The sequence below is a fragment of the Kryptolebias marmoratus genome, linkage group LG12, assembly GCF_001649575.2.
Source record: "Kryptolebias marmoratus isolate JLee-2015 linkage group LG12, ASM164957v2, whole genome shotgun sequence".
NCBI lineage: Eukaryota > Metazoa > Chordata > Actinopteri > Cyprinodontiformes > Rivulidae > Kryptolebias > Kryptolebias marmoratus.
The window spans coordinates 24,228,928-24,244,449 of NC_051441.1; the positions used below are offsets into that span (position 1 = coordinate 24,228,928).

Here is a 15,522-nt window from a genome sequence, read left to right on the forward strand (position 1 = left end):
AAATTCAGCAGGTGGCTTTACAAGACTGAATACGGTAAGCATGTTTTGTGCTTAGTGAAAATATTATCCATGTTTAACAGTAAAATGATGCTATTAAATTCAGCATTAGATATGCACAGTGCAGTACAGCATCTGTCTGTTTGTCAGAGTTCTCTGTTGTTATTCATTGGCCTGGAAGTGAGACGTGTGTTGGTGCCTTGTTTGCACTTTTTCATTTATGTTAATTTAATTTATTTGTAAATGTGACTTAAATTAGGTGCAATAAATTAGTATTTATTTTAATTGTATTTTTGTTTTAAAATATTTCAAAAGTGCCTTTTTGTAAAACTAGTTGTGTAAATATTTGGCACAAATATCTTATAATATCAAATAATAAATAGCCATATTTTCAACTTTCTGTCAACTTTAATCATTTTGTTTTACTAAATCACTGTTGGCCGGCGATCGGCCACCTACCACTGGGCTTAGCCTCTTTTCTGGGGGAAACCCTGCTACCGTTCACTCTTTATGCTCGCATCTGGTCACACCCACGACCAATGAGTGAACAGAAGCTAAGCTTGCGCCGCCCACGAAGCAGGGCCGGCCTGGCTGGCCCTACTCTAAAGCAAGGACCAGCCTAAAAAAAATGCTGGTAGAAACGCATGCAAAGCAAGCCGAGTAGAGTGGAGCTGGGACCTTTAGAGCCGGTGGAAAAGGGACAAGAGTGTCAATAGGCAAAGTGAAGTCCTGGTATAGGCCCAACTATAATAAAAAATGACTGTTTTATTAAGTACAATACAGGGCTGTCTGCCCACTACATTTTCCTGTAAATAAATGTTTGAGGTAACTTTTAGACCAGAATCTGGGCTCGGGTTTGATTATTACTGTGGCAGCATGTGTTAATGTGAAGGTTTTGTGTGGACTATCATTTCAATTCTACTCCTGAACATTTTAAGCACATTAATTGTGTAAATAATGTTTAACAGCCAATAAATAGCATCTAAAGCAGACCAAATAATAAATAATACATACAGTTAATAAATACAATTTATACACAATTTGAAAAGTGTAGGTCAAGATTAAAAGAACAATTGTCAGTGCTATATACGTCATTATTACATTTTAAATGGTTTCATTTCATTTGTTTTTCTTCTATCAGTCTTAACACTGAAATTCAAAACATGTGTTTTAAGATATCAGAACTCTTAGCCAGTTCTTCATCAACAGTGGGCTCCTGTTAAATAGGTAAAACACAGAAACATAGTTCAGATTTCACAACTTCACTGAGAAGCTCAAACTGTGCCCACTCTGCATTTGTGTAATGAATCATTTTTCAGAATTGTATCAGAAACGTAACTGATCATAATCCTTCACGATTATAAACTATAAACACACAACAACACAAAACAAACAAGCTGGGGCAATCTGATGTGGGATTTTGTTCACTTGAGGCGAGATTTGAAAAGTTTTAGAATCTGGAAAAGATTAGATCATTTTTATTGTCCTGAAACGCAAAACCCTACAACTAACAAAGGGTGGACTTTCTTCTTCCCGTGACTGTAGCTCAAACTAAAACCTGGGAACTCGCAAATAGAAATGTGACACAAAGTGCTGCTGAGACTAAAAACTGCTGACAGAGAGCAAAAAAGGGAAACAAAACAAAACCAAACAGGAATAATGTAACACACAGATGAGATCCATAACCTGTGTGTATGATTTGTGCTGCATCAGTACTTCCAACAATACTTCAAAGAACTGCTTCAGACAGAATATATTTGTTACAAATAAAAAGTTACATGAATTTAATTACGAGTGTTGTGAGCCACAACCATGAATGATGAAGTTCACAACTTCTGTAGAAGTTTATCAATAATAACATATTTGACTGGTGGGTGAACAGTTTCAGATTGATCCATGATGTTTATTTTAGTCTCCTTCCATCTTACCAGAAGTTGGCTTTGGTGAACTGCTCCATGTAGAGTTGTTCATCTGTGAAGGGAGCCAGGTGCACGTCTCCGATGGTGGGGAACATTTTACCTAAAAACACCCACAGCGATAATCAGTCAACACAAAACCACCAACTTCTAACACTAAAGTCTGAAACAATTTCAAACTGAAGTCAGATTAATCTGAAAACATAAACACATCAGGCAGTGGCCCTATCCAAATATTGTCTGAGACTAAACTAACTTCAGACATTTGAAGATTATTATTATTATTATTATTTATTTTTTTTTTTTGNGGGGGGCTGTGTGTTTTCCATTAGTTCACGACTCCTTACCACTGGGTTTGAGGAACTTCTTGGCATGCAGGTAGCTCTCAAGCATGCGCTCATTGAACAGCATGTAGCCCATGGGCTCTGAGATGATGATGTCAACCTGCTCTGGCAACGTCACCTCCTCCACTTTCCCCGGGATGACGACCACACGCTCCCCCAGACGGTTACTGTTCACCAGCACCTGCAAGGAAAAGGACACTTCCATTTCAGCTCTGAAACACTGAACACAGCAGGCAGCTAAAGCTCCTGCTGTCAAGGCACAGTTTATCTCAAACTGAAATGTGCTGCTGGGCCACTGATGGAAATCTCTGAACCTCAGCATGCTGTGCCATGGTGCTGGCCTCCACAGCGTAAACCTTCCTGGCTCCGGCTTGTGCAGCAAAGAAAGAAAGAATCCCCGAGCCACAGCCCACATCCAGCACGACCTGGACAAAAGAGAACACAAAGCTCACACCAACAACAGCTAATGCTGAGTATTTACTTTAAAGAGAGAAGTGCCACAAGTTCCCATGCTTTCATCATAATCCAGTTGTAGGGATGGGCATGAATTTTCAAATAATCGAAGTCTAGTGAAAATGGGTGAAATCCAAGAATTAACGCAGTCGTCACAGCAGCTTTCTTTTTTACACCAGCACCTGGTAGGGACACGCCAAGTTGTTTCTTAATGGTGCTTTTGTTGACAGAACACCTACTACCACCCTACTGAAAAAAGAAGAAAGAAAAAAAAACAACTCAACATGTCCTGCTGCCATCATAGTTTTTAAAAGGATTATAAACTAAAATCCATAGTCACAGGTAGTGCTGGGCGATATAACGATAATATCGTGGGGACGATAGAAAAGTGTATCGTGATACATTTTGTTCTATCGTTTCTATCATAATTGTATCAATGATTCATGTAAATATTTCATAACCTGGGCTACGACGAATGTATTAGTGTTGTCACTTTGCATACATTCAATTTATATAAGTGATAAATAAGAAGAAAAAATAACTATTTTGCAGAGAACCTCCGTTTTGCGACATGACGCTGCTTTACGTGTGGGTTTGCGACATGCTTTACGGCAGCAGCTTTCTGTGCGGCCCGGCAGCACACCATATTCTGTGACCCACCGTATGTGTCGGCATTTAAGTCATAAGTGCTGAAAGATGGAGACGCATGAAGTATCAAACCCGGGGTCGCAACAAGTAGAGACAGCTAGCAGGCAGCCCAAGGAGAAAAGACTTTTACCAAAACCAGGGGGACGTCTGTGATTTGGTTCAAGAAGTCCGACACGGAGCAGAAAAAGGTAATATGCTAACTCTGCTAATGCTAACGCTAACTCTGCTATTAGACTGTTTTCTCATGTGACGCCAACACAACAAACCTCTTCTATCACTTAGATAAAAGAGATCACTTTTACTTTTTGTAAAAGAGCCGGGGAAAGTTGCGAAAAGGAAAACTATAGCCGGCTGAAGATAATGGAGTCTGTTGTCATACATACATATATATTGCTGCACTAAAATGCAGCAAATCTCATTTGTGAAAGTTCAGTTAAATGTCACTTAGAAATAAAGCTTGAAAAATGTAAGAAATTAGATTGTTTTCATGTTTTTCAGAGAATAACTGACAACGTACGTAATTGGGTACACAAGGGTACACGCGCCAACAGTGACGCAATCGCGCTGTCCCCGGCCCTGCGCGAAGGTCCCGCACGGTGTCAGGTCGTGCACCTTTTATAACTTGGCGCAGACCGCGCACGCTGTGCTCCATTCATAATGAACGACTTCGGTGCTCTAGCGGAGCTGGCTCACCTGTATCAGCGTGGAGCCCTGCGTGACTCTAACGAGCCCTGAGGCCGAGCCGCCTTTAGCTACAGCTGGAGTTAGCACGTCGTCGGAGCCACAGCAATAAACACTGAATGAGCAGGTTTGACCAACAATGATTACTTGAGCTAAAATTCAGCAGGTGGCTTTACAAGACCGAATATTGTAAGCATGTTTTGTGCTTAGAGAAAATATTATCCTTGTTTACCAGTAAAATGATGCTATTAAATTCAGCATTAGATATGCTTTGTTTTGTTGTTACATGTAGTGATCCAACATGCAGCCTGTGGCACAAAAAAAAAAGTATTTATCAGAGTTCTTTATTGTTATTCATTGGCCTTGACGTGAGACGTGTGTCAATGCCTTGTTTGCACTTTTTCATTTATGTTAATTTAATTTATTTGTAAATGTGACTTAAATTAGGTGAAAACAATTAGTATTTATTTTAATTGTATTTTTGTTTAAAAAAGTATTTTAAAAGTGTTTTTTTGTAAAACTATTTTTACAGTATATCACATAATAAATAGCTATATTTTCAACTTTCCTGTCAACATTTTATTTTTTTAAAAATAAATCTCGGTCGGCTGACGATTGGCCAGCAAACGGCAGGCGAACGGCCACCTACCACCGGGCTTAGCCTCTTTTCTGGGGGAAAACCTGCACATTGTTAAATATTCAAAGAAAACAAATAACTACCAGACAAACTCAAAGACTGTTTTTGCTTAAAATGCACATCCCTATCTGAGCATAGTCATGTGAACTTCCACCAAAAAAAGGGTACACAAAGAGAACATGTTCCTCCCATTTATTGTTAGGAAAAAACTAATCATTTCATTACTTGGACATGTCACTGCAGCATTCCCATAACATTCTCATAGGTATAATTGTATTTTATACTTCCTAATATTATTTTATTACAAACATCTATCGCACCTTTTAAGTACTAGGGCTGTAACGGTAGATGTATTTGTACTTAACTATTGTGGTAAAGATGTCTGGGATGGGTACAGGCAGACAGAGAATACGTAACTCACAAGCGATAGCCACTTTCATCTTGTAGTCTTCTCGTGTTTGTCTGGACTACAACTGGACTACGGTTGTTGAAGACTAGTGAACAAATGGCATTTGGGAGTCTCTAAAATGCCTCAAAACTCTTGCAGAGGTTTTCCATTTCTTTTCATGAGCCTATAATGTTTGCAGTCTTGTTGCTTGAATTTTGAACATGTTAAAATAAATTGTTCGGTTATTTGTATTTTAATAGAGTTATCATGGGTATCTTAAATCTGTGCAACAAAAATAAACTTGACTTAATAAATGGATTTAATCACACATCAACCGTATATCAGTTAAGTTGTAGGAGGTTACCTTGTCCTTGAAGTCAGTATGGTTCTGAAGAATAGCCCGTTGGTAAGTTCCTGTCCGAACGTAGTCCTGCATCATGTTCTGTTGCTGGGAGAGGTAGCCGTAAAACTGTAGGAAAACCAGGTAAAAAATTTGAACTTACAAAAATATTAACTTCTTTGGACTGTGACCGTTGAGTGCATGCCGGTATACAAAATTATTTTCAGTCATCACACAGTGTATCACTACCATTTGACGACAGGCAAAAAGAATGTAGGATGTATATTCTTCAAACCTAGCTACACAATTCAAACTTTTTTAAGCAGATGCCTGTAGAAACAAACCCGTCTTCAGACTTTTCATCTAATAATTAAATAGGTCAAACTTTATTGGTGCAAAGACGTAAAAAGATTTAATCCTAGAACAGCATCAACACACATCTACTTTAATGATCCGGTTACATTGGGCGCATGTGCACCCATGAATCAGCACAAATCTGGTAATCTTCCACATCTCTATTCAGCGTTTCCCTTAGTTTCTGGCCTTTTGGGGGTGGGTGTTTATGTTCGGCTTTTAATAACAGTAATCAACATTTGCAGCTGCTACCAGTTTTATTTCTGTGAGTGAGTGTGTGTGCATGTATGAGGTGTGTGTGTGAGGTTTGATCGGGTAGAGAAGGCCCAGTGATAGGCAGCTTCTTCACTGATCAGCAGTTAATTCTGCTATAGAGGGGCACCCATTAAAATTTCCTGCTCGTATATTCACAAATAAGGCCCTTTCATACAACACCTTTCTCCTTCACTGGGCATCAGCATCATGACAGAAATTAAAATGGCAGCATGAAGGGGGCTGATCTGCTGCTCTGAGCTGGGAACAGAGGTAGTCACAGAGCTGAAAGTGGTGTGCAGCACAGCAGTGGGCTCAGTGAACACAGCATACCACTTTAACTAAAAGCACTGTTGTTGCTCAACAGAAACCACAATGTCAGTTTGTATGGGTGTGCAGTTTGCTGGTGTAGATCCTCAGTCGTCTAGGACAAGACAAAACCAAATTAACTGGACTTTTATTCTGTAGTTGAAGACATTTTGCTTCCCATCTGGGTAGCTTTCTGAATTCAAAACTGGAAAGTGTGAAGTTCCAACTTTCTTTAAACTGCAATTTCTGTTTTTTTCTGGGTGATAAAGGACAACAATGGGAGCTTGAAGGAGGGAATTGTTGTGCCATAATTAGGTGCAATGATTTGTGAAAAGAGCTGGAGAAACTCTACGTGCCTCTTTGTGTGCACAGACGGAGGATGAGTTTTTTTGCCTAACTTTTCTCATCATTTACTTTACAGAGATCTGGATCATCTCCAAAAGAGAGGGTAGGGGGTCATTGTAATAACACCTTTAAATCTACTGAATTTACTCACCTGGAAATACTGTACAGCAGAGGACTCTTCTGTTCTTTCACTGAAGACTGAATGCTCACCAAAGTGCCCCCGACAGTTCTTCAGAAGGTTATAGAAGGACTGAAAGTCTGAAGCAGAACACACACACACATATTTTTTTTGACTACAGAAGGGCAGTCTGTGGCTTCCAGTCATTTTCCTGTTCAAAAATAATTAAAAAAAAAATTTCCTGCAGGCCCAGTTCTCTTTATACACTAGGTCAGCAGTACAATTTACTGCTTTTACTGCTTTACCTTTTGTACATTAACCTTTTACTGTGTTAGTGCAACAATTTCTACATGGATCCTAAAATTAGACAACATTTAGCACTTAATCCAACTTTTATCATCACTAGTTTGTATTTTAAGTTTTTGCCTATTAGGTTTATAAATCAATTAGTGACTAAATATACAAGAAGTGTTTCTTCTATGTTTTTCAGTACTGTGGTTAGGCTCCTTTCAGTCAACAACTACTACTCTTAATCAGACACCAAATTAACATGTCACCATGGTGTATTAATGTTCTGAAACATTTGTAACAGAGATCTGATAGGGTTACATACATATATCATGTGTCACTACAGTGAACTGAGGCAGTCATATTAAGAGACAGCAGCTGCGGGTTAATCTGACTTCTGATCAGCTGTTCAGAGAACTCAGACTATTATTAAATAAGCAAAAGCTTTATGTGTAATAGCTGATCTGAGCCAAATGAATCACAAAAATAAACTAAGTGTGTTTGAGCTGAAGGAGGAAAGTGCCAGCTTGCTGTCTGATTATATAAATGCAAGTTTAAAAAAAAAATATATATATAGTTTTTTTTAACTTAAAACCTAAGAAGTAATCCCTTCCAATAGATATACCCCAAAATCAATTCATAGACTGGGATGGAATGATTTCTAGATTCAAATAAGGAGGCAAAAAACCCAGGGTGAGGTACAAGACTCTCCAGCTACCCAAAGAAAGAGGTGGCATGGACCTCCCGAATCTGATGTTATATTATAATGCTGCTCAGCTGAGACCTTTATACTGTTGGTGTAAACCAGGATTCAGAGAAAATGGAAGGACATAGAAAAACAAGTAAATCAAATACCAATTCAAAATATGATTGGAGATAGAGAACTTTACAAGAAACTTAAAATTAATTTGGATCTGATTACAACACACACAATAGATTTGTGGTTCAAAATACTCCAAAAATACAAGATTCAAAATGAAGCGAAAATTCTAAAATGGGTAATATATGACAGTAAATTCATTCCAGCAAAATATGATCCAAAATACAAACAGTGGGTAGAACATGGAGTGACTGCTTGGTGTACACTAGAAAACAAAGGAGAGCTGGTGAGCTTTGAAACCCTTAGAAGAAGATATGATTTAAATACAAACAACATATTTAGATATTTTCAAATAAGAGACTACTATAAAAAGGAAATCAAACTGAACCTATCTGGGGCGAATTAAGTCATTCAAATCATAACTAAAGCATATCAGGGAACAAAATATCAAGATTATCTCAGCTTTTTACCAGGGATTAAACACAAATAATAAACATTCAACCAAATATGTTAAGGTAAAATGGGAGAAAGAAAATTGTAGAAATTACAGATGTACAGTGGCTATGAATGTGGAAGGTTCATCATTCAACAACTAATTCACGAATCTGGAGGGAATTTGCATGGAAAAATCAGATTCGCTTTTTTAATCACACCAAAATTAAAAAGTAAACAATCTCAAAGTTATCAAAAATATTGGCGAGGATGTGGATCCATCAATGTAAACCATTCACACATCTTCTGTAAATGTAATAAAATAATTATGTTTTGGGAAATGATATCTATTGAATTGCAGAAGGTGCTAGGGTATGAAATACCAGGAACCTGCTTGGATCTATATCTTGGTAGAATTTCAGAAAAAACTATGACCACTCCTGACAACTACCTGATCAAAATACTGCTGGTAGCAGCCAAGAAAGCAATCACCAAGAAGTGGAGAAAGGAAACAACGCCAACAAGAGCTCAATGAATAACAATCATAGGAGAAATATACTTAATGAAAAGATTGACACACGTGCTGAGGTTACAAGAGGCACAATTGCGGGGAAAATGGGAAAATGGAACCTCTATAAGGCTTCAAATATAGAATGAGGACAAAATAATAATAAAAAAAACATATATACCAATATTGTAAAACTGTCAAATCATATTAATAGGCGGCTCTCTGTTTTTCGTTCTTCCTTTTTTTTTCCTTCTGTTCATTTACTGTTCTATATATGTGTTAAAAACACCAATAAAGATTTGAGTGAAAAAAAAAACAAAAAAACTAAGAAGTATGCTGAAAATGTGAGGTAATTAAGCCCTCATGAGTAAAACAAACTGATTAATAAGCCTTAACATGTTCAAAACGAGGTTTTATGTTTCACACAACTTGGCACCAAATAAAAATTTCCAGCTTTCGATGAGTGTTGGGGTCATTGGAACCTCAGCACATGTAACAAAGCAGGATGAAGACAGTCACGATGAACACTCAGGTCTGTGTGTACCTGCAGGTGAAGAGAACTGCAGGAGGACACTGTTGCACCCCAGAGTGATGATGAACGACTGTTTCCCCACACGGCTGCACTCCGTCTCCCTAGAAACCGAACACTTGAAAACGCTCGTATCCTCTCCTGCAAAGAAAGAGTCAGGATTTATTAGCACTTCTCAAACAAGTCACGGTTTAGTATGTTTTCAGGACAGATCAAATGTATAGGTGATACATTTAGGTATATATACTGTAGGCATTGCTGGCTAAAATGCTGACAACAAGAAAATTCATAATGTGGTTCTAGTCATAAACCATATGTATTAATATATACTATATTGAATCATAGATGGTATATACACTGCTCAAAAAAATAAAGGGAACACTCATATAACAAATCCTAGATCTGAATGAATGAAATATTCTCATTGAATACTTTGTTCTGTACAAAGTTGAATGTGCTGACAACAAAATCATCAATAGAAATCAAATTTATTAACCAATGGAGGTTAATTGGAATCACGCACAAAATTAAAGTGGAAAAACACTACAGGCTGATCCAACATTGATGTAATGTCCTTAAAACACATCTAAATGAGGCTCAGTATTGTGTGTGGCCTCCACGTGCCTGTATGACCTCCCTACAACGCCTGGGTATGCTCCTGATGAGGTGGCGGATGGTCTCCTGAGGGATCTCCTCCCAGACCTGGACTAAACCATCCGCCAACTCCTGGACAGGCTGTGGTGCAACGTGACATTGGTGGATGGAGCGAGACATGATGTCCCAGATGTGCTCAATTGGATTCAGGTCTGGGGAACGAGTGGGCCAGTCCATAGCTTCAATGCCTTCATCTTGCAGGAACTGCTGACACACTCCAGCCACATGAGGACTAGCATTGTCCTGCATGAGGAGGAACCCAGGGCCAACCGCAGCAGCAAATGATCTCACAAGGGGTCTGAGGATCTCATTTCGGTACCTAATGGCAGTCATGCTACCTCTGGTGAGCACATGGAGGGCTGTGCAGCCCTCCAAAGATATGCCACCCCACACCATTACTGACCCACTGCCAAACCGGTCATGCTGAAGGATGTTTAAGGTAGCAGATGGCTCTCCACGGCGTCTCCAGACTCTGTTACGTCTGTCACATGTGCTCAGTGTGAACCTGCTGTCATCTGTGAAGAGCACAATCCTGGTGTTCTCTGGCAAATGCCAAGCGTCCTGCATAGTGTTGGGCTGTGAGCACAACCCTCATCTCTGGATGTCGGGTCCTCATACTATCCCTCATGGAGTCAGTTTCTAACCGTTTGTGCAGACACATGCACATTTGTGGCCTGCTGGAGGTCATTTTGCAGGGCTCTGGCAGTGTTCCTCCTGTTCCTCCTTGCACAAAGGTGGAGGTAGCGGTCCTGCTGCTGGGTTGTTGCCCTCCTACGGCCTCCTCCACGTCTCCTGGTGTACTGGTCTGTCTCCTGTTAGCGCCTCCAGCCTCTAAACATTATGCTGACAGACACAGCAAACCTTCTTGCCACAGCTCGCATTGATGTGCCATCCTGGATGAGCTGCACTACCTGAGCCACTTGTGTGGGTCATAGAGTCCTTCTCATGCTACCACGAGTGTGAAAGCACCACCAACATTCAAAAGTGACCAAAACATCAGCCAGAAAGCATACGTACAGAAAAGTGGTCTGTGGTCCCAACCTGCAGAACCACTCCTTTATTGAGTGTGTCTTGCTAATTGCCAATAATTTCCACCTGTTGTCTTTTCCATTTGCACACCAGCATGTGACATTGATTGCCAATTAGTGTGTATGTGTATATATATATATATATATATATATATATATGCACCCACACACACACACACAGGAGTTTGTTATGAATTTGGCTCGGTCTGTTCCTCCTGTTCATTCTCTTCCAGTTCATAACAATGACAAAAGAGCATGTGAGGAGTGAGGACAATGATACTGCAATATTAAATAACATCATACATTGCAAGTTTTTTTTCTATCACTGAACTGCCCTAACATACATCCTGTTACACAAGGAAGCCTCACAAATCGGATCCTGTAAAATCTTCCTGTGTAAACAGTCCTGCAGACAGGAAAACACTGAAAGGAAGCAGGCTGAGCATAGAGTTAATCCAGCATCTATTAACAGATTGGGAGCAGAGTTTTAGATTTACAGAGCCAACCACAAACCTGAGAGAGTTTCCCTCTCAAACACGTGCACTGCTGATAGAAGTTCAAGAGACCTGAACTGAGATCTTTTTTTAAGATCTGATGAGCTATACAGGTTTAATAGCATGGGGGCGTTTTTGACATATATATTACAAATCATTATGCTCAAACACAGTTCTTATCCAACTAATCTTCTCTTGATTTAACACAGGGCAGAAATAAAACAGTACAACACCATAAAAGACATGCTCCCCTGACAGTGTTAACCATAAACCACTTCTACGATGGTTCCAGCAGTGCAGTGGTGAGGCTGTCTTTATGGACCTGTCTTCTGTTTACAACCAAGAAAGCAGCAAGTTTAACTTTCAATATTAACTTTCTTCAGCGTGCAGAAGGAAATCTTTTTTGGCAGGGACATAAACAGACTCTTGTATTTGTCAGCTTTTCTGCCTCATAATGTGACTTTACTGTGAGTCAACCTAATCAGTCAGACACAGGAACAGCTACTATCTGTCTTACACCTGTCAGGAACCAGAAAAAATGTATAGAGTCTAAAAAATGTGTTCATACCCTTTGAACTATTCCACATTCTATCACATTACAACAAACTGACTCTGACCAACACAAAGTAGGGAATCACTGTGAAGTGGAGGAAAAATCTGAAAAGTGTTGCATGCATTTAGGCCTGTCACTAAAACAAATTTTGCTGGGTGATTAATTGTCTCAGAAATTATTGCGATAAACGATAATATTGTTTGGAGGCCGTTTTAAACTAATGTAATGATAATAACATAATATTGCAAGTACATCCTCCCAAAGATTGATAAACTTTACTTTCAAAAGAACACTTAACACTGGAACACAAAATAAACAAAACAACAAAAAACAAAAATAAAATGGACTCTCAGTCTCCATTAACAAAAAATGTACTTGAATAAAAACTACATACAAAAATAAATAAATAAATAAATGAAAACTACATTCAACCAAAACAATATGGATTATTAAGTCTGTAAACTAAATTGCTAACTAAATTGTCGATAAATGAAAATTACTGATCTCATTTTAATTTATAATGCAATTAATTTATTTATCATTTATCGCGAAAGGCCTACATGCATTTCTATTTGCCCCCTCAGAACAGAGCTCTGTAAGATGTTCAAAGCTCAGGATATTGTTTTATAACATAATCCTGATTTAAAGTTTAACAATTTATCATTGACATGTCTGGTTTGTTCCTTGGTCTTCATGATGCTGTTTGATCACTGATGTTCTGTAACAAACCTCTGCGGCCCACAGAACAGCTGGGTTTATACTGATGGTAAATTACACACAGGTGGACTGTTTACTCATTAAGTTCCTTACCTATTGGATTTTTGGTTCAGGATATCAGAGTAAAGCGGGTGAATATAAATAAACCCTATAATTTTCAGAGTTTTATTTGTAAAGTAAATTGTAAACAATGCATTATTTTCCTTCCCACTTCACAATTCTGTACTACTTTTGTGTTGGTCCATCTCATGAAATCCCAGTAAAATAGTTGAAAGTTTGTGGATTTGATGTGAAAAAATGTAGAAAGGTTTGTGGCACTAAATTTGTGCTCATGATCAAGAGAAAAAAAAAAAAAACTAAAACTCCTGCAGTCCAGTAAGAGCTGTGGACTCAAAATACATCTCCTACTTTATTAAACAGAAATTTAGCAAATCTTTCTTTGTGTGTTTAAAAGAATTAAGCTTTTTATTAAAAACAGAACAGCAACCTCACCAAGAGCTGTAATTACGCTAATGTTTAGTTAAAATAACCCAGCCCATTTCTTTTTTTTTCCTAATCCTATTTTTTTTAGTCTGGTGAACATTGCACTTATCTAAAAATAAACCTGACTCTTTCTCTGCCTTTGAACTGAAGAGTTTCAGGAATTCGAAGCAATAGAGATTCCAAGATCCTCTCTTTTTCAGACATGTCTGTCTCTGATTCCTGATGCATTAACACTCACTGAGAAGATCATCTGTGCTGCATTATTTATTAGCAACAGCTGGATTTTTGCTCTGCACATGCACGTTTACACCAGAGACAGTTTTCCCAGCACTGAAACAATCCTAAATTTGACATCAGTGTTGTCTGTTTAATAATGTGACATGTACCCAATGCTCCTTAATGTCTTTGTGCTAAAATGATCAGGTAAGCAGTACAAATATTCTCTGACCTGGGTATAAAGTATCCAAAATGTACAATTGTATTTATATCCTAAAGGATCCAATAAAGCCGATTTGTTTTAAAGAAACAGGATTGGACTTAATATACCTGAATCTGCTGACATCAAGCAGTGGCTAACAAATAAGAGGACTGGCTGACTGTAGGATGAAACCTGCACATTAAAGGAGCAGCACTGAACACTTGCATGCATTCATGCATATTTTGCTCACAGCAGCCTGAAAGTGCTGCTTAAAAAGCTCTGATCTGATTCCAGATGCTGCAGTGAAGCCTGCAGAAGATTTGTCTAAGATATGTCTTTACAGCTAGACAAAAGATAATATACAGATGAAATGACAGAAAATCTGTTATACAAAGACACAAAAACATATTTATATACTAGTGCTGGGCGATATGGAAAAAATCCTATATCACGATATGGATAATTTTATATCACGATAACAGATATATATCACGATATACCCCAATTACGTACGTTGTCAGTTATTCTCTGAAAAATATTTAAAAAAAAATCTAATTTCTTACTTTTTTCAAGCTTTATTTCGAAGTGACATTTAACTGAACTTTCACAAATGAGATTTGCTGCATTTTAGTGCAGCAATATATATGTATGTATGACAACAGACTCCATTATCTTCAGCCGGCTATAGTTTTCCTTTTCGCAACTTTCCCCGGCTCTTTTACAAAAAGTAAAAGTGATCTCTTTTATCTAAGTGATAGAAGAGGTTTGTTGTGTTGGCGTCACATGAGAAAACAGTCTAATAGCAGAGTTAGCGTTAGCATTAGCAGAGTTAGCATATTACCTTTTTCTGCTCCGTGTCGGACTTCTTGAACCAAATCACAGACGTCCCCCTGGTTTTGGTAAAAGTCTTTTCTTCTTGGGCTGCCTGCTAGCTGTCTCTACTTGTTGCGACCCCGGGTTTGATACTTCATGCGTCTCCATCTTTCACCACTTATGACTTAAATGCTGTCAAAATATACGGTGGGGACGATAGAAACTTTTTTATCATCCCCACAATATGTATCGTTATATCGCCCAGCACTATTATATACTGTACATGTTAAAAAACACTAATGTATAAATCTGACCTAAGTAGGACCAATGAAACTGAACCAAAGATGATCATTTAACGTCCAGATGCCAGCATTAAGAAGAGATCAAGAGTTGCCAAAGAAGGTTTGGACTCATTTTGTTTGAGTTTAATAACAAAACTTTACACTGAAACTTGTCTTGCTTTGTCACATTTGTTAGTAAATTACAAGAAATTGCAGGTCTTCCAGGATAATAAAAACTAAATAAACTTATTGTTGTCAGGTCCTTTTGGGTGTTTTAAATTAGATATCAGATTAGATCCTCCATGGCCACAATATCAAGAAAAAAACAAGACTGTTTTTATTTTTCTGATCTTTATTAAAGCTCGACAACAGAGATATTCAACTGTTGGCCTGGGAACCACATCCAGCCCACCGAGGAGTTCATTTAAAATAAGACAAAATTTTGCCTGATGTCCAGCCCTTGAGCTGTTGGCTTTCAGTAATTGTGGTCCCCTGAGCAATTTAACTGAATAGTCCTGCTCTACACTATGAAGATTTTACTGGGATACAATTTTTTAGGAACTAAGTTTTACAAACAGGGGGGCTAATACACTCTTCTCTAAAAGTACTGGAGCAGCAAGATCAATGTGCTGCAGACTGAAAACATTTGGGTTGACATAAAAAGATGAATATGAGACGAGACAGCAACATTTCAGCTTTTATTTCCAGATGTTTACATCTGG

General features: G+C 38.3%; 1 protein-coding gene across 1 annotated transcript in view; it reads right to left on the reverse strand.

Annotated features, from left to right (window-relative positions):
- Positions 1 to 15,522, reverse strand: part of carm1 (coactivator-associated arginine methyltransferase 1) — a 30,540-nt gene that overhangs the window by 12,538 nt on the left and 2,480 nt on the right. Inside the window, exons 2-7 of the mRNA XM_017437267.3 lie at positions 9,375 to 9,500; positions 6,816 to 6,922; positions 5,429 to 5,533; positions 2,572 to 2,682; positions 2,261 to 2,438; positions 1,926 to 2,016 (exon numbers count right to left, since the gene is read on the reverse strand). Of these exons, the coding sequence (XP_017292756.1) occupies positions 1,926 to 2,016; positions 2,261 to 2,438; positions 2,572 to 2,682; positions 5,429 to 5,533; positions 6,816 to 6,922; positions 9,375 to 9,500 (718 nt within the window). The remainder of the gene's footprint in view (positions 1 to 1,925; positions 2,017 to 2,260; positions 2,439 to 2,571; positions 2,683 to 5,428; positions 5,534 to 6,815; positions 6,923 to 9,374; positions 9,501 to 15,522) is intronic.